General features: G+C 40.3%; 1 protein-coding gene across 2 annotated transcripts in view; it reads left to right on the forward strand.

Moving 5' to 3' along the window:
- snupn (snurportin 1) overlaps positions 1–23,506 on the forward strand; it is a 62,322-nt gene that overhangs the window by 9,347 nt on the left and 29,469 nt on the right. Inside the window, exons 1-2 of one of the 2 annotated variants that reach the window (XM_048257079.1) lie at positions 16,867–17,267; positions 17,666–17,830. In XM_048257079.1, the coding sequence (XP_048113036.1) occupies positions 17,248–17,267; positions 17,666–17,830 (185 nt within the window). In that variant the 5' untranslated portion in view covers positions 16,867–17,247. Of the gene's footprint in view, positions 1–16,866; positions 17,268–17,665; positions 17,831–23,506 lie in introns of those variants that run through there. The other variant, XM_048257080.1, reaches the window with a different exon arrangement.

Raw genomic sequence — 23,506 nt, forward strand, 5'->3', positions numbered from 1 at the left:
AATAGTGGTGCGCTACCGTGCGCTACCCGGCCAAAATCCTAGCGCGCCTGAGAGATCTACGTCATTTTGACGTCACATTGTCGCGCTACCGGTCGGGTGCGGCGAGTATGTAGTAGGCTTTATGGTGGCTAGAGTTGCGGGTCTTGAATAAATCATGCGCTATACCCGCAATCCCGCGCTGAAATCTAGGTCCTGTAAACGTTGGCGAACATGTGGGAATTTGGTGACTGTGCTTTTATTTTTCCTGTTATTCTCGGGATCTAATGGGCAAGTCCTAAAGATACAGGCCGATCGACGGGTTGGCGACCACTGGCCTATAGTAAAATGTGAACGATTATCGATGGTATGATAATACTGCTATGATGATACTGCTTTTATTGCACAACTGAGAATTGGGCTATTAATCGGTTACAAGGTGCTGTCATCTATCCAAAACATCTACCAAGCCTTCTCTGGGTTTGTTGGGTGGGTATTGCAATGTTCAAACTAGAAAATGTAATTTCTAGGAAATTACCAGTGCATGAAAATGCAGAACATATGATGTAAAATACAAAGTTAAAACAGATAATGTAGAGATAGTTACAATGGTTTTGGTTAGGTAGGCTGGTTGTTGCAATGCTAAATAAAGCTTTCTTTGACGGTTGCTAGGGTAATCATGTTTGTTGCAGTGGAAACTGACATAAGTTTAGATGCTTTATTTCAATGGTTGCTATGTTGGTTGCTAGGTAGGTGGTGGTTTAATATAGTTGGCTGGAGGCATAGCGGGTGATAACTGACAGTTGGATTAGCTGAACAGTTAAATAGTTGAGTAATTTAAATAGTTAAATTATTTAATAGTGAATTATTGTAGTGAGGATTTTTATTTTGAAACAGTTGGCAGGAGTCATAGGTGACGACAACTGACAAGTTGGAATGGCTGAACAGTTAAATAGTTGGATAGTTTAAATAGCTAAATTATTTAATTGTAAACTATTGTAGTGAGGACTTTTATTTTGAAACAGTTGTGGGCAGAGGAAACAGTTGGCGGGAGTCAAAGTTGATGACAACTGACTGTTGCTAGAGTAGATATGTTGGTTGCTAGGTTTTAACTGTGAATGGTTGCTAGGCTGTTGCTAGGGTACTTGAGGTCATTGCTAGGTTGTTGCTAGGGTGTCCATGGGGGCTACTATCAGAAATAAAAAAGTTACAGTGGTATGCTAGTATAATCATGTTGGTTGCTACGGAAACTGACATAGATGCTTAATTTCAATGGTTGCTATGTTGGTGGTTTAATATAGTAGGCTGGAGGCATAGTTGATGATAACTGACAGTTGGAATAGCTGAACAGTTAAATAGTTAGGGTTAGGGAATTTATATAGTGGGGACTTTTATTTTGAAACAGTTGTGGGCAGAGGAAACAGTTGAACAGGATGTGTAGTCTTAAGAGAGCCAGATTGTATGCTTAAAGTGGAAATGAAGCAGTCAAATAAAACAGATGTCTATAGCACTAGTTAAATATTTAAATATACCATAAATACAAATAAAGTCAGAAATATGACCTGTTATTCAGAATAAAGCACAAACAAGTTGCATTAATTTCAGCTGTGCGCCGGCATCTTTGTTTTCAGAAAATGATGACATCACAAGAATGGTTGGTACAACATTCTATGCTGTTTACATAGCGGCGGTCATAGCCTCACAGTTGGCTTACTGCCTCAAAAAGATGGATATGGACGAATGGAATAGACCCACCAATGAGGGCAGGCATCCAATTGCCTATGCTTTTGAGCCAGTAAGAGCAGTGGGAGTTTTAGTGCCCCCCACAGAGCCTGACTGTGGAGGAGAAATAGATGATCGAGAGTGTATCTGAGGGTACAGAAAACAATCAGTGGTGCTTATGTGGGGTTTGACATGGCACACATGGAGAGTGTCTGCTGCCAGGAAATGAACCTGGGACATCTCATCCAAAATAAGATACATCACGTCCAATCCTACGTGCCAAATGCTGTCATTAGAGCGAGACGTTGGAGTTTGCAATTTAGTCGCTGAGGGACATCCGAGCTGAAACACTGGGACTACACTAATCTTTACATATACTCAGTTGTTTTCCAATGTATTATCATGGTAGAAGCTGCGATACAGTACTAGCATAGCATAACATAACAAGCTGTAACTAGCATAGCATGAACCCTAAAATCTTTGGTTGCTACAAGCGGCACATTCGTGCATTTATTTACTTAAAGTGAACAGCATGTTATTTTATGTCAGCTTACATAAACAAATAAAAACTCAGACGCCTAGCCTACAGTCCATAAACAACGTCTACCCACAACACCATGCCTGTCACAATCACAGACCTAGGCTACTACAGAGTAGCCTACACAAGTCAGACGTACAGTGGGCAGTGCTTCGACTTGGCCAGCTTCACTCGCGGTCCGCGCGCGGAATCACGCAACTTTAATTTTGATTTTTTCAGTGACGCTGCAACGACCCAAACAACCGGTAGATGTCTCAAGTGAGCAGGGTGTCTCGTAAAAAGAAATGGAGCCTGGAAAACCCTACACAGACTTCACTACAAACTTTAGCAGACTGGTTTAGAAATAATTTAATAGCCAGAAATATGCCTGCCCTGCCCTAATAAAGAAATATTTGGTTAACTGCGAAAGTGAATCCCGCTTTGCAGTCAGAGAAGAAACGCAGGACAAATTAAACATTCTGGTTTTCTCCGAGTGCAACAATGATAGACAGACATCATTTGGACAAAATATAGAGCATATTAACCTCCTTTGCTCAGCCAAATGCCTTCCTGTTACGTCCTGTTACAGGCGATAAACGATTTTTGATGGTCACAAGTTTACTTCAGCAGCAGTTTATTTTTTTTGATTATTAAAGAGTGTTTTTCATTTAAAGGTTTGACTTCGTACTTATTCAGTAGAGCATTTTGTGCTCTTCCCAATCCATTGCATGTTTGTTTGTAATGGATGCAACAGTGAAATAGGCGTTTGACGGCAATGAGTTGTTAACAGACATGAACCAAGACATATAGCCCAGCAGCAATCTAGGGACTGTTCATTATTTATTGAAGGGGCCACCGGAGGAATTTTGAGTGCTTCAGTCAAAAGTTGCATGACCCTCCCTTGCCTGCTAGAAATTGTTCAATGACCGTCCGACAGAATTGTTGTATCATCAGGCTACTCAGCTACTAGAGAAAGAATTTCCCCTGTTTGTATGTTCACTCCAAGTTGGCCTACCATAACTTACCAACTCTGGACTGTAGACCCTAACTGGCTATTTATATTTTTCTGTGAAATAAGCAAATGTATTTGTTCAACTTTATGAAGCAGAATTACGCATAGGCTACTTGGAACATAACACATTTGACAAAGCTGTTCTTTGTCAAATGTGTTATGTTCCAAGTAGCCTATGCGTAATTCTGTAATGAGTGCAGGAAGCGCGTTTTGTATGTTGCTAGTGACAAAATATTAACTTTCAGTGTTTTACGATGTCTTTGTCATGGGGAAGTGTTTTTCCCCATGCATTTATTCTAGGCTACTGTCAGTGACTGCCGTGAGAGAAACGGGTTCTGTGTTTCGTTCATGTCAGTGACTGACGCGAGAGAAGCAGGGTCTGTGTTGTGTTGCATTGCGTTCATTTATTTTCCACAGCTCTTCAGTTCTGACAAAGCCGAAATTACTCCTTTTGAAACAATGAGTGCAGAAAGCGCGTTTGTATGGTTATATTGCTTGACGGGGGATCCCAAGCAGCTTTCCTTAACGTATCATGGCTTGGTCAGCTATCTGCACCTCACCATCTCACCACAGGGGTCCCCTAGGGCTCAGTGCTGGGCCCCCTTCTCTTTGCTATCTACACCACCTCCTTGGGACAGATTATCCGTTCGCATGGCTTCTCATACCACTGCTATGCAGACGACACACAGCTCTATCTGTCCTTTCCACCTGATGACCCCTTGGTTTCAGCACGGATCTCGGATTGCCTCTCAGACATAGCTACATGGATGAAGGCACACCACCTCCAGCTGAACCTCTCAAAGACTGAACTGCTGGTCCTCCCAGCTAAACCTACCATACACCACTTACATCAACATCAAATTTGACTCCCTGTCTGTTTCACCTACCAGGACTGCAAGAAATCTAGGAGTTATTCTACAACCAACTAAACTTCTCAGATCATGTTGCCTCAGTCGCCGGGTCATGCCATTTCAAGACTCTACAACATACGGAAAAATCAGGACTTACTTGACTCAAGATGCTACCCAACTTCTGGTTCAGGCAATAGTCATCTCACGACACTGACTACTGCAATGCCCTCCTGACAGGTCTCCCAGCCTGCGCAGTGAAACCACTTCAGATAATCCAGAACGCGGGGCGGGCCGCCTGGTCTACAACCAACCCAAAGGGGCACATGTTACCCCGCTGCTCATCCAGCTACACTGGCTACCTATGGCGGCCCGCGATCAAATTCAAGGCTCTAACGCTTGCCTACAAGGTAGTCTCGGGTTCTGCTCCCACCTACTTGAATGCCCCCATACAGACATACGCTACCTCCAGACCGCTGCACTCCTCAGATCTTAACGACGCCTAGCTCTACCACCGCACGCCAAGCCAATCCAAACTTTTCTCATCTGTTGTTCCTCATTGGTGGAACACACTGCCAGTTCCTACAAGGGCAGGGACATCCTTCTCCATTTTCAAAAAACTCCTGAAGACCCAGCTCTTTAGAGAACATCTCCTCTCATAGCAACACTTACAACAAGTCTTATTGATCCTAGCACTCACCAGCCGTCTTAAACTGACAAGTAACTGTTAAAAACAGCACTCACTGATGCACTTATTCTTACTGTACTCTAATGTTTTTAAATTGTCCTAAAATTGTTGAGAATTGCTCTAAAACTTAAACTGTTTACCATGTTGTTAGTCGCTTTGGCTAAAAAAGCGTCAGCCAAATGTAATGTAATGTAATGTAAAAGCTTTCAGCCATAAGGCTACTTTGAGAACATTTCAATTCACCCGACACTAATATATTCAAAATGTTGAAAACTATTTCGGCATAGCCTATAAAGCAATTTAATTAAATGGAATGTTAGTTGTAAACAAACAAGCTACTTGGTGAGGCTTGGCCTCACAGATGCGCTCGTGCCTTAGATCGCAGGAAAAATCTTCACGATATAGGCCTATTAACTGACCACCCGATTCACGTTGGCTGGGGGGAAGGGAGGCCATCAGACATTTGTGCCCAGTTAATCCGGCCCTGCCCCCAACAAATCACACCTTCCCACCTCTGTGACCGCTTAAAAGAAGTCGAGAGGACTCCTAACTCACAGACCTATTCACAAACCTGCGGCATTTTGCAGTGTTTTGAAATCCTATGCAGCTACAGGAGCTTCCAATCGTGAGGAAGCAATTTTGCATTGTAGGCTTAACTAACATGCAATAACGCCACCAACAACAACCAAAACTAGGCTAATCATTGTCAACATGTAAATTAAATGTAACATTTTTGTGAATCAAATTAAAACGTTCTCTTTTGCAAACGTAGGCATAGTAACAGAATAATTTAATAATGTTACGAAGATACTACATCAATCCGTATGTTTCATTAGGCTACTGAGCTATTTGTTTTGCCTTACTCTTGATTCATTTAGGTTAGGACTTTTTATTCAGGGGCCGTATTCACAAAGAATTTTAAGGCTAAAAGTAGCTCCTAACTGGCGAATTTAGGAGCAACTCCTAAAAATAATGGGCGTGTCTAACTTTAGGACTCCTAATTTTTTCCACAAAAACTAATTCACGAAGCATTTTAGACCTAAAAGTAGCACCTAAGTCTGGGACAACTTAAAAGAAGTGTCGAAAGGACTCCTAACTCACTAAGACCTATTCATAAACAGCTTTTTGTGGCATTTTGCAGTGTTTTGAAATGCCTATGCTATGTGGCAACAGGAGCTTCCAATCGTGAGGAACAATTTTGCATTCATAAAGGGATGCAATAACGCCACCAACAACAACCAAAACTACTCATTGTCAACATGTAAATTAAATGTAACATTTTTGTGAATCAAATTAAAATGTTCTCCTCTTTGCAAACATAGCCTAGGCATATGGTGACAGATTAATTTAATAATGTTGCAAAGATACTACATCAATCCATAGGCCTATGTTTCATTAGGCTACTGAGCTATTTGTTTTGCCTTACTCTTTGATTCATTTAGGTTAGGACTTTTTTATTCAGGGGTCAGATTCACAAAGAATTTTAAGGCTAAAAAAGTAGCTCTAACTGGCTAATTTAGGAGCAACTCCTAAAAATAATGGGCTTGTCTAACTTTAGGACTCCTAATTTTTTCCACAAAAACTAATTCACGAAGCATTTTAGACCTAAAAGTAGCACCTAAGTCTGGGACAACTTAAAAGAAGTGTCGAAAGGACTCCTAACTCACTAAGACCTATTCATAAACAGCTTTTTGTGGCATTTTACGTTGTTTTGAAATGCGTAGCCTATGTGGCAACTGGAGCTTCCAATCGTGAGGGAACAATTTTGCATTCATAAAAGGGATGCAATAACGCCACCAACAACAACCAAAACTACTCATTGTTAACATGTAAATTAAATGTAACGTTTCATTGTGAATCAAATTAAAATGTTCTCCTCTTTGCAAACATAGCCTAGGCATATGGTGACAGATTAATTTAATAATGTTGCAAAGGTACTGCATCAATCCATAGGCCTATGTTTCATTAGGCTACTAGGCTATTTGTTTTGCCTTACTCTTTATTCATTTAGGCTAGCCCTTTTTATTCAGTTATTAATCATCTTCCGTCCTTCGCACTACTTGTGTAGCGCACGCATTCTCCGACCTGTCACGTCACTCATCATCGGAATGGAGGTATTTGGAATCATGCCCGCGTTACAATCATCAGCCAATCAAGGTGGTCATGCTTGCCCATTTACACAAATTAATGGTTGAATATTACTGATGATCATTGTTATTTAAGAACATGCAGTGTGCGTAGGGCACCAAAAACATCTTGCTTGTAAAAAAGCATCATACCGCACATTGTGGCGGGTCTGTTATTTACTGTAGGCTGCGCAAACCACAGGCCTTTATTTTGGGCAAGCTTGCATTCGAGGCCTTCTGTTGAAGAATTTTATATAAAGCCTGCGCTAACAGTACCGGTAATCCTCCTGCCCCTGATGCCACAGCTGTGGATAGTGTGGAATGTTCAAGTAATAACACAATCCAATGTGTGTCTCAATTGTCCCCCGCTGACCACCTCACACATTTCTCTAGATTTTGCAACAAACTTACATGACACAATGCCATAAAATATGCCAGTTTTAGGACACAGAATAATGTTTGTAATGATGCCAGTTAGGCCTACGTTTAACAGTAACAAGTATAATGAGCTATTCATTGTCGAAGGTGCATGGTGAAGTGAAATTCTTACTTTGGAAAACAAACATTTGCCGATATCATCGCCGATATCATCAGAATATTGAAACAGATTCTGTGTGTTCTGGACTGCAGGTAACTTGTTAAGCCAGTGGTTCTCAAACTTTTATTTCATTCCCCACTTTGATCAAGGGGCATGTCTGATGATAGTGGAGATAACGTGTTATTCCGAGGCCTTTGCAAGTCAGCATCTCCGACGGTAGTCTACCCTATATTCAAAATAAAAGTTTTCGATGTCCCAAACGGAGAGCCATACTTTATTGTTTTTAACGATCTCTATGCTACTCACAAAAATGTAGGCATGGGGACATGATGAAGGAAGCTATCCAACTGTCGCGTGTTAAATTATTGTGATTACGAGCCAGTGGTTTTCAAACATTATGCGTGACTCTGACATCTAACTAAATGCAACAGGCTCATATCGGCCCTCGTGATTCGCAAAATGAGGACCAGTGTTTTGTCAAATTGCAAATAGCTATTCGTTTTAACGAAGTTTTATGATGGTATGAAGTGCTTTTTGTATAGGCTACTATCTTAATCTTGGAATATGGGGAGGGAAGTGGCGCGTCTGCAGTCAGCCAAGTATGAATGTAATTCTGCGGCATAAAGCAGATGTATTCGTTTATTGTACAGAAAAATAAAAATGACCTGTCAAGCAGTCAATTAACTACATTGCAGTCAAGAAGTAGGGCAAATTAAGACACTGTTTTGATTTGCGTAGTTGTGTTATCACCCAACACTGACAATAACGTAGACGGCAAATTAAGATATTTTTTCGTTTTGTGGAGCGGCACCGATAGGCTATCAAAAGCAGATTTCGATTTTTGCTACCACCGTGTAGTCAAGCCTTAAGCCATACCCAAGTAGCCTTAATCGAGGTAATGTTTTTAATTATGCATGATTTATTTTGTTATGGAATTCATAGGCTAGGATTCCTCTCAGTAACAATTATGTTTAAAGGTAGCCTCCTGCTTTTTCAGAAGGGGCGGCAGTCAGGCTACTGACAGAGCGATGTACAGTGGCAGAGCGACGCACAGTGGCACTAAAGCTTCACGCAGCTTCACGCCTCGTAATGCGCGACTGAAGTGGCCATTTGAAAGCGATGCCCACTGTAGGCTAGTGTACCCACAACAGGTTCTCACCAGGTTCGCAAGTCTCTGCATTTGTTTCGCTCAAGTAGTAGTGGAAACTATATGCAATCATCGATACTACTCAATTACAAAAAGAAACCTCTTACTCACACATGAGAAGTTCGCTCGAGTTTATTCACCAATTCATCAACGATGCAACTGCATTTTCAGGTCGCGGTAATCCACAAGTTGTGCGAGAACATCCAAACACATTATTGCGACTGAAGTTAAATTTAATTAAGTACTGTCTCTGATGGGCCTACAGGCTACATTACAGCGGCCCTTGTTCTTGTACAAACACAAAAACAAACATCAACAGAATTTGCGTAGGCATATTGAAATAGTGAACGTTCGCTAATGGATAAAACATCCACGAACAAACGCTAACCATTCTGATGACGTAGCACCTGCATTTTTAAAACATGGCTGCGCCCTAGTGGCAAAAATCGTTATTGACATGTCATTTTCCAGTGAAACTACTTGAATTTCAGGTTTGAAGCAACACCAAAAAACGTTCCCTCTGTCGCACGCACTATTTGTTTATCCAGCACCGGCTTCGCAAATAATGTCCACAGACAAGGTAGAATATGTTGCATAATTTTGATGATGAAGTGTGATGTTTTGCAACATCAGATGCAAATCAAATTTGTAGTTTCTCATGTCTCATTCCATTGAACTACAGATCCGCTACCTGATCCGGCAAACTTGCATAGTGCGGTTATAGCTGATAGAGGGCCGCGAAGCGAATGCAGAAAGTGCCATTCACTCTGTTACAAGTTGATGAACCACTGAAACGATTTGGGAAACATTATTTTAAGGTACAAAAAAACTCTTTGGTTTTGCTTTAATGAAAATCCATACATCTTCAAAAATGAAAAAGCAATCAAAAAATGGTCACATTTCAGAAGCCCCTGGCTGCAGCTTGCAGATCGGGGCTGGGCTCAATGTGGGGCGGAGCGCAACGTTGAGCTCAGCCCACCTTCAGCACGTCTTCTCACGTTGACCATGTCCGTAGGGCCTACCTGGTTTCCTACAAGTTATATTTCTCAACATAATCTCTAAGAAGAATGCTTAAATATATAAAGGCATTTTCTCAACTTCAAGAGAAAATAACACGGAGGTTAGATGCTTCTTAGGCTAACAGTTGCTTACTGGGTAGGGTAGCTACGTAGGGGAGAACTGGTAGCCTACAATTGTAACAGCGGTACAAATGTAACAATGTTTTATTCTCAAGATATGGTGTACGGAAAGATCATAGCATGTAATTATGTATAATCTTACAGCCATCCAAACATGAACGGTCTACTTAATACGACCAGAGATAAAAAGGTGCAGCATTCTTTTTGTGCAAAATTTGTTTAAACTGTTTAAGTTTGCTTCGTGAAATTTGAGCGTGTGGAGTTCAATCACATGTCATTGATATCTTCAGTCCTTCTGTTTCAAGTTAACATGAGTGCCATTTATATTGTCATATCAAATGCAACTAGAAAAGCATTTCCTGAAGGAAATACAGTGCATGAAAATGCAAAATATGACGTAAAATATCGTACAGAGTAAAAACAAATAATGCAGATAAAGTTGCAATAGTGTTGCTAGGGTACATATGTTGGTTGTTATGCCAAAATAAGTGGTTACTATGCTGGTTGCTAGTTTGAAGTTGTGGTGGTTGCTCGGCTGTTGCTAGGGTAGTAATGGTGGTTGCTATGCTGTTGCTAGGGTACTTAAAGTGGTTGCTAGGCTGTTCCCTAGGTTAGTTGTGGTGGTTGCTATGCTGGTTGTTAGGTTAAACTCATTGGTTGTTATATTGGTTGCTAGGTTGTAACTGTGGAAGTCAGGGATTAAAGTGAAAAAAAAATCATTTGACTGAACTTTTTTCAGGCCATAAGTCATATGTTGTTCATATCTACCAGGGCTCTACACTAACATTTTTTTTCAGGAGCACTTGTGCGCCCAAGTTAAAAAATTTAGGAGCACAGACAAAAATTTGGGCGCACAGTCAGTTCTGTATTTAACTTACACATAATCTAACATTATACTGCAGCTAACAGTTAAACATGCCAGTGCACCAATTGCGAATATTAAGAATGACTGCATACTGCCTAATACTACTAAAACAGTCCATTTTCTCTTCCACAAAACCCAACATAGGCTAATCAAGGATATATGTTATATACTTTTAGTTTTTATTTGAAATATCTGCATTGATAGGGGCAGTAGGCAAACGTTAGGCCTACTTTCGTTTTGCACTTCAGCTTGTATTCGGTGTAAACAAACAAGCATGCGTGGAAGCCTGGAGTTGTCAGTAGTGTTCTACCTTTGAATAAAATGGGATTATTACGGGAGGCTACTTTTGTGCCGGTTCGCTACAGCTATATTTTGCATATTGCAGCCAATACGTCAACTGGGCTAAAAGGCATGTTAGGTTACCTTTCCTTCTCTCACTGCATTCTCAGAATCTCATCCTGTTCCTCCGATATCCAATGAATTCGGTGGATAGAAGAACTAATTTCTTCAATCTTTGCATCTTGGCTGGCTAGTCTAACTTTCCGCTTTTTCTGCGCGCTCTTGGATTTGATAGAAGCGACTACTAGCGAGTCACAACGCAAAACTGCTAACGTTGATGGGAGGTGTAGTTTTTTATGCTGCATTCGGGCGACGTGATTCTATGGTTTGCACCAGTAATGTTTCTCGATGTTGCGGTGTATTTTGTAGACAAACATTGACATGGTTAGAAGTCATTCGCACCAGTGCGCCTAAATATTTTTTTGCACTCGCACGGCATCATTTTTACTCGCATGTGCGAGTGAAATGAGCGCACTGTAGAGCCCTGTCTACCTATAGAGATAGCACCCCTTTTGCGGTCGCGACCTATTGTTTTTTTAATGTACAAAAAGATGCAGACAGCAAAGTAAAGGGTGTATTCGCCTTATTCACACGGCGGCCATTGTTTAAACCAAAACGAGGCTACAGGGTACACGAGTAGTTACTATATAATTAATGCCACCTACAGGTGAATGCATAGAACATAACAATCCTATGGTTTGTGTCCACTGTAGCCTCGTTTTAGTCGCCAATGGCCGCCATGTAAATAAGGCGAATTGAGAGTGTTCTTGATTGAGATTGAGTTTTCCTGATGAACAAAACAATATTTCAGTACCATCCCTGACCATTGCTGATTAGCCATTGCAGTTCTTTTCTACTGCAGCAATATTGTAAAAAGGCTTTAACTTACACTCTTATTTAATTACTTAAGGCCAAAAGTGTTTAAAGGGGAGATTTTTTTTCTTGTTATATGCAATTTAACACCAAGTAAAATTTTTGACACCTGTGCCTTCCTTTAGCAACAACGCATCCATGACAGCTGGCCTTGCCAAATAGACGCACACAAACCATGACACTAACATGCGAGGTTCTGGTAGGCCTACTGGTTATGGTTTTGTGCTATGAATGGCAAGTTTTAAGTTGACTATTTTAATTGCATGGTTATTTTTTGTCAACATACACTCACAACCTACTGTCGTTAAAAGTGAGGCCTAAGCAAAATAGGCTACAAGGTTGTCTGTGCGTCACAAACACGACTGACGCCCTTACTCAACAGTTTGCGATGATGACAATATTATTATTATTTTATGTTAACGCGCTCAGTCAAAACCTTCCGTTGCAAATTGTGAAAAACATTGATGTACATGTCATAACAGACGGGATAATAAATTGCATAGGCTACGATTTATATTGCGTTGCTTTACACATAATGTTAGTTGCATTGATTAAAAACAATAATAGTAGGCCTACATCGGGTGGCATAGCAGGCTATCTGTTGAAGTCATAGGTGACACCCAAAATGAATGAACTCCCTTGACAAGAGTTCGCGGTAGTAAGAAATTGTCTACATTGATGCACGGAAAGAACACAATCTACGCTTCTTCTCCGAATTCGCACATATACGAGCTCACAATATCATCTCCAAAAAAGTTAAACGGATTGGGAACCTCATCAGCTGTCTCGATTGTGTCACTATAATCCAACTTTTAGACCGTCCTCCAGACGTGTTCTTTTTTTTTTAAGCAAACGCCCCAGGCCAATGAGACAAGCGCGTAGCTACAACATAAACAAAGCGAAACTCATGGCTGACATATCTTCTTGAGCAGTCACTGATTGAGACACAGAAAATTCTCAAGAACACTATTAGGTCTTTAAACATTTACCATCACACACATGAATTCATCGGATCTAATATTTGTAGTTGCCTTTAGCCTGGGTTTTCCCATGCTGCCTTGAGGTCTGACATCTGAAGTTGCCTTAAAAAAAGGAAAAGAAAAGGTGATGGCCCCCTCCCCTCCTATTTTTTTTCTCATCTGATCTGCATCGATCTCAAATAAGACATTTCTAAAATCAAATTGAAGGAAATCCGTTGTACGACGGAGAACTTTAATCCTTGGTGGAAGTGGTTGCTAGGCTGTTGCTAGGGTATTAGACATGGTTGCTAGGCTGTTGCTATGGTACTTGAGGTGGTTGCTAGGCTGATGCTAGGTTAGTTGTAGTGGTTGCTAGGTTAAACTCATTCGTTGCTATGTTGGTTGCTAAGCTGTAACTGTGGAAGTGGTTGCTAAGCTGTTGCTAGGATATTTGACATGGTTGCTAGGCTGTTGCTAGGGTACATGAGGTGGTTGCTGGGCTGTTGCTACGTTAGTTGTGGTGGTTGCTATGCTGGTTGCTAGGTTAAACTCATTCGTTGCTATGTTGGTTGCTAGGTTGTAACTGTGGAAGTGGTTGCTAAGCTGTTGCTAGGATATTTGACATGGTTGCTAGGGTACATGAGGTGGTTGCTAGGCTGTTACTAGGTTAGTTGTGGTGGTTGCTATGCTGGTTGCTAGGTTAAACTTGTTTGTTGCTATGTTGGTTGCTAGGTTGTAACTGTGGAAGTGGTTGCTAGGCTGTTGCTAGGGTATTTTACATGGTTGCTAGGCTGTTGCTAGGGTACTTGAGGTGGTTGCTAGACTGTTGCTAGGTAGATGAGGTTTAATATAGTTGGAATGACTGAACAGTTAAATAGGTGAATAGTTTAAATGGTTAAATTATATAATAGGGAATTATATAATAGGACTTTTATTTTGAAACAATTGTGGACAGAGGAAACAGTTGAACAGGATGTGTAGTCTTAAGAGAATGAGGTTGTATGCTTAACCCTCTATACCCCGTAGCGGCCGTCGACGGCCGTTCTGTATTCTCCTGTAACGGCCGCGGCCGGCCGCAATTCTTAAAGAGACATCTGCTACAGTATAACCTTCATACATGAAATAATACAGCGTTAGTGGATACATAAACACCAGACTTTTATTTTGACACACTTAAATGGCTAGGTCGCTATTGACATTTCTCCGGTATTTTTTGAGTTTAGCCTGTTGACTGACCCGGCTGAGGACTTACGGTGCCTCTGGAGTTATGGTTTCTAACAAGCGTCAGCGTCTTTTCTCATTAGATGAGATGGTATTGATGTGCATCCACCATGTTTTGATGTAAGTGGCGATCATATTGATGTAAGAAAATGACAAAATAAAAACATGAAAGTGTAATAAATTTAACGTTAGCATCCTCCCGTTTGTCATGACTGACTTAGCTGCCTCTCTGGCATAAAAAAATTGTATGGCTGTCACTGTGAAAGTCAGTTTGAGTTTAGCTAGCACCAGCAAAATATAGGCATAATTCAATGATGGGTCATGGCCTAATTAACAATAAAGTTTATGATAAACCCATGCCAGGTTTATTTGCAGTTATATCTTAACACATAACATTAACATTACCCCTTTCTGGCATGTACAGGAAAGCTAACATTATCGTTATCCCACTTACAGATAGTTATTGCAAACTACTACTTATGTATGTCTCTCTAAATGAGTTTTGTTGACTAATAACCAAAGCGGGAACCACCGTTGTGTTTTCTGCTTATGGATGTCAGGAAAATGTATTTGTATACAAGTAGGCCAATGTCTCGTCATCTTAATTGATTACAAAAAGCCTGCTAATTTGCTACCTTCACTGATGTAACGTTAGCGTTAGTCTGAGACTCGTAATGTTAGCACAGGATAGGTTGAAGGTTAGTGAACGAGTGCAACAGGTTCATTATCATCAACTGATCAAGTTTAGATAAATTATATAACATGATGTGCATATAAAACAAAACGTAAATCCATGTCAGGATTAACAGTCCCTGTTGTTGGTGACATGCTTATCAAATGAGTCGATTTCACACGCTATGCTTCATGGCCTCGTTAGTTCATATCCTCATCATTTTTTAGCTGTAAGGCTCACTGTCCAGCTAAATCCCAAATAAGTGCAAGATATGCCAGTCTATTTCAATGAAATCAGTACTCATATAGTATCGTGTTTCCCAGCTTCTAATACAGAAATATGTGAACCATATTTATAACTTTTTGTTAGTGAAAATCTTTGAGACTGTAAGTGAGTAGGCCTATGGCTGTCTGTGGGAAACATGAATATATAATTTTTAATGGATCATATATCATTTGAAAGAGCAATTTCTAATCTTTAAACTGAAAGAAACTTACAATTGACACTTTTCATTAGATTTTTAGTTATTCTTGGTTATTTAAAATGTTTCTCAAATTGCCCTTTTCTCTTAGAATTCCCAGGAATCTGGGGCATTGTTGTAGAATTCCACTGGGGTATAGAGGGTTAAAGCCTGAGAAACTGACAGTTGATGCAGGTGGCCTGGCCACCTGGCATAAGATTCTAATTGCTGTGATGTCATAAATGCCAATGTTAAGTCTATGGGGAAATTTTCAATAGTTTTTAATTAATAGTTTAAAAAGTATAAAAGTTACAAAGATGAAATGTACAAAGCACCCATGTCTTAAGTAAGACCTGTGTACCAAGTTTCTACGTTAAACGGTTGAAGCTGCATTAACTGCGTTAGAATATAACTAGAAAAGCATTTCCTGAAGGAAATACAGTGCATGAAAATGCAAAAATATGATGTAAAATATCATACAGAGTAAAAACAAACTATATTGGTTGCTAGGTAGATGAGGTTTGATGTAGTTGGAATAACTGAACAGTTAAATAGGTGGATACTTTAAATGGTTAAATTATTTAGGTAGATAGTTGACGATAACTGACACTTGGAATGGCTCTAATGTTTGCTAGTAGTTATGCTAACTATGTTAACAAAGATAATAATGCTAACCAAGTTGCTATGCTAACTAGCATGTTAACAATGTTAAAATGCTAACTATGTTAACCATGTGACTTAGCTAACCTAGCTAATCATTTTAGTAGTTATGCTAACTATGCTAACTAACATGCTAACATGTTAACTATGTTAACCATGTGACTTAGTTAACTTAGCTAATCATTTTTAGCAGTTATGCTAACTATTTTAATTAGCATGCTAACTATGTTAACGATGTTACTTAGCTAACCTAACATAGTTTGAATGAAGTTTCTACGTTAAACGGTTGAAGCTGCATTAAATGCGTTAGAAGAAGAAGAATAACGCGATCACACCCAATTAAAGTTAACAGAGCAACTTGAAATATCACTGTTTGACCAAATGCTTCAGACATGTAAGAAATAAGCAGTTTATCAACTATATTTACTGGTTTTATCAAGTGGACCAAAATAAGCATAAAGAGCTATCATAACACTGGCTATATAGAGGCCAATATTATGTTGTTATATTATATTATTGTTGTATGTTCCCTTTGGGACTCGCACAGGCTACTAAACTATTAAAGAAAATACCGATATGCTAGAGATAAAATGCATTGATAATGTTATTGCCATATAGGCCTGAATGCAGACTGGATGTAATGATCTTTATAGTGTAGCCTACTTAGATTACCCAAGAAACGCCGATGGTGTACAGATTCTAGAAGGCTAGGGGGGAAGGGACGTGATTAACGTGGGCAGTAGTTCAAGGAGGATACGCTTTAATGAAGCATTCTTCCTTGAGAAAAATTGAACTCCGAGTCCGGGTAAATAGATGGACACAGAGAGGACGGGGAATGACGAGCTGATTTGGGGCTGAGCTCAACGTTGCGCTCCGCCCCACATTGAGTCCAGCCCCGATCTGCAAGCTGCAGCCAGGGGTACTTGGCCCTGACAGTTCTCACTGCTTCATTTCCACTTTAAAGCCTGAGACAGACAGTTTCTACAAGCGGCCGATGTCATGATCGCTAATGTTAAGTCTATGGGGATATTTTTAATAGTTTTTATTTAATAGTTTAAAAAGTATAAAAGTTACAAAGATGAAAAGTACATAGCAGCTGTGTCCTTTAAAAGACCTACGTTACAAAGTTCGAATGAAGTTTCTAAGTTAAATGGTTCATGCTGAATTGCGCACAGAAAAAGCAGTCAGTGGAAGAATAATAAGAAGCCTAGGAAGAACAGTACAGTGCATTTTCATGCACTGTAATAAAGCATGTTAACCTATTTCATTTAATTCACTGCTGTGCACCTTGTGTGATATCACTCAAGTCTTGCTTTAGTTAATTAGCAAGTTACTACCAGAAGCCAAAAATCTGACTCTCTCACTAGCTCAAAAATGCCGTCATGTAGGCTACTTTCTAAATATTCAACATAATCGGAAGCAGCTGCAATTGTAACAGGACATTTTGAAAGAGACCTGCTGCGTATTCTTTGATAAGCAGCGTCATGAACCGCACTCAAATACGGTATGTTTTTTTTTTTTACTTTAAATAGCATAGGCTTTGTCTGTCTACTTTTAAATTACATGCGGGGCTGAACCCCTGGCAAATGCGTGTGTGTTCCTATCTGAAATTATTAGCGTCTGTAGCCATTGGCGCCTGCAGGTGGCTACTCAGTGTTGGGGTCGTTACTCAAAAAAGTAATGTATTAGGCCCACGTTACTCGCTACTGTAAACAAAAATGTCAGCTTCATCTATTGCATTACTTCTTTACTCTCTATGGGGATTAACACCTTACATTAGGCTACTTTTGTACAGTGTTGATCTTGTGGTGGCCTGGCACAGATTAGTCAATGTATGGGAAACACTGTACTTTGTTGAGTTCCTACTGTACATTAATCATAAGCTGTCTTTTGATTGTACAGGGCCAAGATGGATGATCTGACCAAAGCTCTGTCTGTTAGTTTTACTGTATCCCAAGACCACAACAATATATCAGCACCCCATCCACGGCTGTGTCAATATAAAAGTAAATACAGTGTACTGGAGCAGGGAGAACGCCGACGGAGATTCTTGGATTTTCAGAAAACGTAAGTGAGCAAACCTCAGTAAATAGACTAATGGCATAAAAAGGGTTATCTGGATCTGGAAATTTGAGGTAACTTTATATCTTGTAAATTTCCTAGAGTATCATGTTCATTTAGATGAGTATATCTGATAGGATTACGTTTTATATACATTTTACATAGCGTCCCAGCCTGTACTCTGTGTTGTGGTTGCCTTAAGATTCATAGTATTATTTAGGCGCACACAAGTACATCACACACAAGTAATGACAATAAAATAGTACACATGTAACCCCTTCTTAACGGGTGTGCACAGGCACTTGCTACAATACATAAACTATAAAACAGTGGCGCAACAGGATCCTAAGGTCTCAGCGGTTGAATGGCGAGTTGGCTGACAATTCCTGAATACCAGTAGGCTCTTAAACAATTAAAAACAATCAAAGAATTAAATAGTGCGGTGCCTCCACTGTAAAAATACTACACTTACCTTAAAGCTTGTGTATGATGTAGTCTTACAGAATTTAAAAGTGTATATAATGTATGTGTAAGTAATTACACTAGTGGTGAATGCATACAAATGAATTGCCAATACACCCAGAAGTATAATGAAATATAACAATACAACATTTATTCACTAATAATAATGAAAGGAATGTCATTTATAAGAAACTTCAATAGAAGCAACAAGGAATCAACACCCTGACAAATAGACAAACGTTAGCGAGTGAACAATTCACTCTGAGTGGAACAGGGTGAACCCTAATGTTAACGTTCACAGTAAGGTTAAATACACTGTTAGCTTAAGCTAAACAGTTCCCAGTGTGAAAGACAGACAACAATACAATACACCTCTCATTCAATCACAACAATATACAAATCACAAAATAGTATCATATATCATATAATGCAATAACCCAACCCAAGCGCTGGCCGTTGGAGCTCGTTGGTGCACTGAAGTCAGCTCTATTAGCTGAAGGCAGGGTAGCAACCGCCACAATGCCCGTCCAACTCGCCAGTCGCTCGTGGCAAAGACCGAGTGTGTGTGTGTGTGTCGGTGTAAGTGTACTCACGAACGGACAGTTTCACTCCACTCAGCCAAACCGACGACCGTTATCCAGGCGCAGACGGGAGGCAAGCAGCTGCCTTGAGCTAGCCAACGTAGCTAGCGACACCAGCACTAGCAGGGCGGTTGGTCCTCCGGTGGGCTCAGCACCGGTGGAAAAGCAGTCGTTCTGGGGGAGGTGTAGCTCGGGTAGCTACGGTGGGTCCAGCACCGGAGGCAAACTCGGCTCCTTGGGAGCTCGCAGATCGGGTAGCTACGGTGGGCTCAGCACCAGAGCGCAAACTCGTCGTCCTCTGTGTTGCTCCGGTGGGCCCAGTACCGGAACACAATCGAGTCCGTCGTCGACGAAGAGCAGCAGGAGATAACAGGCATCGGGTGGCTCCGCTGGGTCCAGCAGTGGAGGCAAAACGATCGCGTCCCTCTCAAAGGGTCGGTCCGCCGGTGGGCTCAGCACCGGAGGAAACTAGCGAGTCCCTCTCCACCACAGGAGATCACCTAAAGCGTCGAGCTAAGGAGATGAGGGCCTATGAACAACCGTTCAATGGTCTCCCCAAAACCAGCTAACCGACAGCACCGTCTCTCTGTACACTCTAGGCCTGGACTCACGAGCCTTCTCCTCACTGAGGAGATGGAACCTTCACATTACCCGCGATTTCGCGGGCATAAACAAATAACAGATAATGATTGGCTGCTTAAACAATTCAAATTAAACGCAAAACAAACAAAGACATTTGATTGGTTCACATGTATAGAATGTCGTAAATCACAGAAGCAAGTAAATTACAAAGCATTCTGGTACATGGAGTAAATTCATACAGTAACAAAAGGGTAGTAAAACGTCAAATTTTACAGGTGCTTACACACTATATTTATATTTAGATGCTCTTACTGCCAAAAATGTTAACATACAACCCTGGTATCACACATATCTCATGTCAGGCTATTCTGTCTGATATGCCATGCTGATGCTGGACCCTAAAATAACTAGCCGTCATAGCCTCATACATGAAACATAAAAAAGGTTAATGCAAAAAATGATTGAAATGTTAATAAGAAACTTTCTGATATTTGGGAATGGAAAATGGACAAATTAATCATTAGATTAATCGAAAAAATAATAGTTAGATTAGTCGACTAATCGAAACAATTATCGTTAGATTAATCATTTATAAAATAATCGTTTGGGGCAGCTTTATTTTATCTTTTAGGTCTGCAATGATGTGTGTAGAGTAGGGGTGGGCGATATGGACAAAAAATAATATCTCTATTTTTTGTGATTTTTGACGATAATGATAATTAGTCGATATCCTTTGAAAAAATTATTTTGTTAAAGTCTGAGTTACTTTACAGCTCATTATTTATGAATAGCATCATTACAATAATAACCAATAACCTAACCTGTGACTTTTTAACCAAATCAGCCAATGCATTGACACATTTCCAGTTCTGCCCCCACTTGTGTGTGTGGCAATGACATGGTCTAGCCAGCTACATTAGAGAGGATGAATAGGCCTAACAGTTTCCCAAGAGAAAGTCTGAAGCTGAAGTTCCTTTCAAACCTTTGCATAGGATTCACTGTAAAACTACAGTGCTAGCATTCCAAGTTACAGAATAGAAACTAATGCGTTAGCTTATGGCTAATGTATATGAGTAATCCCATAGAGATGCTAACGGTTAGCATAATCGGTAACCGTAGATATTTAGAGCGAACTTCAGTCCATTTAAAAAAGAGTTACATGAGATTAGTTCTTTGTTTACAACTGACTATTAAAATACTCAAAGGCTAATGTTTTCTCTCCATATAATACCGTGTAGGAAAAACATGACCGTCTCATCAATGCTACTTGAACAGAAGTAGCCGCATAAAATCAAAAGTAGGCTACTCTCGCTGCACAAAATAAACATTAGGTGTGCGTGTGACAACGTTGTGACCCACTAGTAGGGCTGTAACGATACACCAACCTCACGATTCGGTTTGTATCACGATTTTTGATGCGGTTCGTCTTAACCTCGATTTTTTCTGTTTTTTGTTTGGGGAAGCTAGACATTTTATTAAATAACATTAGAAGACCAGAGGATTTCTATAATATAATAATAAAGGTAATAATATGGAAGTATCCTGATATAAAAATAATAAAAGTAAAGTATAAAAGTAATAATATTCAGTAAAATCTTTTTATATCAGGGTACTACTATGTCTGATACTTATGACGGCACACTTTATGCAGATTAGCCCATAGCCTAGGCCTACTATTTTTTATTACAACTCTACCTCTTTAATTCAGCTGTCTGGTTGAAGTCTGGAAATATTGTAAACAAAGTAGCATAGTTGGCTAGCTTAACATCATTTGTGTGTTCTACGACAGGAAAAAGTTACACAATCAAGCAGTTCACTACTTGCTCTACTAGTAATGTGGTCTATTTAATCACATGTCCATGTAACAAACAATACTTAGGAAAAACTAATAGAAAAATAAAATAAATAAAAATAAAAAACCTGAACGCCCCGTGACTCATTTCATAATGGAGACATTGATAAAGGGCTAAGCCCGAAACGTTTGTTTCCCAGTTTTTTGTCTGTAGACTTGTTGAAAATACCTCGGCTCTCAATACAAATTTGTATTAGAATCAAGCCCTTGAGTGCGCCTCTGCCTTTTTTTTGCCCTTCGTAAAGGCGTTCTTTACATTATCCTGCTTATTATACGGCTATTTGCCAAAACAAAAAAAATAAACTCCACATGATATGTCTCTACATTTGTTTGTTACAGTTTCATTGTGGCTTTTGCTGAGAAACAAATAGTTTGCAACACACTCTGAACTTCAGTGGGGGCAGGCCGTAGGGCAGAACTAGCAGTGGGGGCAGGCCACACCAATTTGTTAATTCCTCTGTGTTGCCGTTAAGTGGTGAGTTTTGATGAGAATTTTGAAAGCTGCTGAAAAATCAGTGGCTGTAAAGGGTTTTAGCGTGCGACAACAATGTGTTGAAGTGCACAGTTTAATACATGGTAGAGTAAACTCAAACACAATGGGCATATGATTAGAGAAAATAGTATGGCATATATCGAGGTTATAGACGGGAATACCACATGACCGTACCAGATCTAGTGTATGGCCCTTAAATGTGTAGGGCCCGTTTTGTATCAGATTGTATCAGATTAAAAGAATCAATGACATTTAAAAAATTAATTAAAAAATTAAAATCATTAATGAAGTACTTGTTGTATTTAGGAGGTCGGTAGATTACCGCAAACAGCAGTGGGTGAGTCCGGTTAAACACAAACATATTCAGTTCGAAACTGGAATAAAGCGTCGGTGGTAATTGTCTACATTTGTAGCTATTTTTGAAAATAGTTGCTACTCCACCTCCTCTCCCAGTTGTTCTCGGGGAGTTGAAGTAGGTACAGTTAGTTGGTAATATCTCAGAGAAAGGGCTGGACTCAGCAACACTCAGCCATGTCTCCGTAATACAGAGGAGGTGTAGGTTATGGCTGGTAAAAAAGTCATTCAGAATAAATGTGTTATTAGCTAGGGATCTAGCATTGACAAGTGCTACTTTGATGGGAGTCTTGGCTGCGCTGTCGACTTTGTTGGATGTTGAATATTCGAGAGCAGGAGCTTTCCCCTTTTTCGGCACTCTCTTGCTGAGTTGTGGTCGCGTAGAGATGTTGTCGCGTTAGATGTGGTCACCGCATCTAACAATGCACTGCGTTGTTAGATGCGGTGGCCCAGCATGAAGTGTTGCGGACCAGGCTGTGATGGCATCATCCGGATTCCGATTGACCTCGTCCAAGATGTCTCCAGATTGTTGCAATGAACTGGCACTGTTCAAGGCAGGCCATGTAGTTGACCTGGTAATCCCACCTCAGAAACGGCCAAGGCCGCGATGCACATATCGTCTCCGGCGCAGGATCCCCGCTACCTGGCAGTAATGGAGAGCCTCAGCAGCTGGCCACTCCCCCTCTCACACAGCACAGCGCAGGACCAGAGGAAAAGAGGGTAGCACTTGGTAGCACTGAGTCCGTGCACAGCATGGGTAGTCAAGATTCAAGATGTTTGGATGATTATCGTGTCTGACCTCCAACAATAAAGAATGCCTCTTTATACAGTTTGCTTGCATAAAATGATTCTGCGAATTTTGCAACAAACGAAACGAGCGATAATGGTCCTGAATTTAAGGATGGTTCAGAATGCCACCCATGCAAAGCATGTCTAGCTACAGGCAACGAGTGGCAGACAGAGCATGATGTCACTGTTACTGTTTTTACTAGGGGTGTAAAGATTAACCGATACGTATCGGTATCCATTTTTAACCTGTAAGATACGGCTACATCGAAATGTGAAGCCCCGTATCGGAATAAAACTGAAATGAACCGGTCGTTATATCGATTTACTTGTTACAAATTGGTTCACAACCTTTTCTGCTCTCTCAGACCCTCATTTACGTTCCAAACAGCGCATTCATCCCACTTCCGGTTTTGAAACTACACGTGGCACGAATTTGTGGGTAATGCAGTTCGTTTTTGGCTACATTCATTGCCCAAAGTTGTCAAAGGACCTCATTACCCATACATCTACTGCAAATTAAGCACGTGACAACTCTCACTCGGTCGTTGTTTCAAAATCCAGCACGAAAT

Source organism: Alosa alosa, chromosome 11 (assembly GCF_017589495.1).
Source record: "Alosa alosa isolate M-15738 ecotype Scorff River chromosome 11, AALO_Geno_1.1, whole genome shotgun sequence".
Taxonomy (NCBI): domain Eukaryota; kingdom Metazoa; phylum Chordata; class Actinopteri; order Clupeiformes; family Clupeidae; genus Alosa; species Alosa alosa.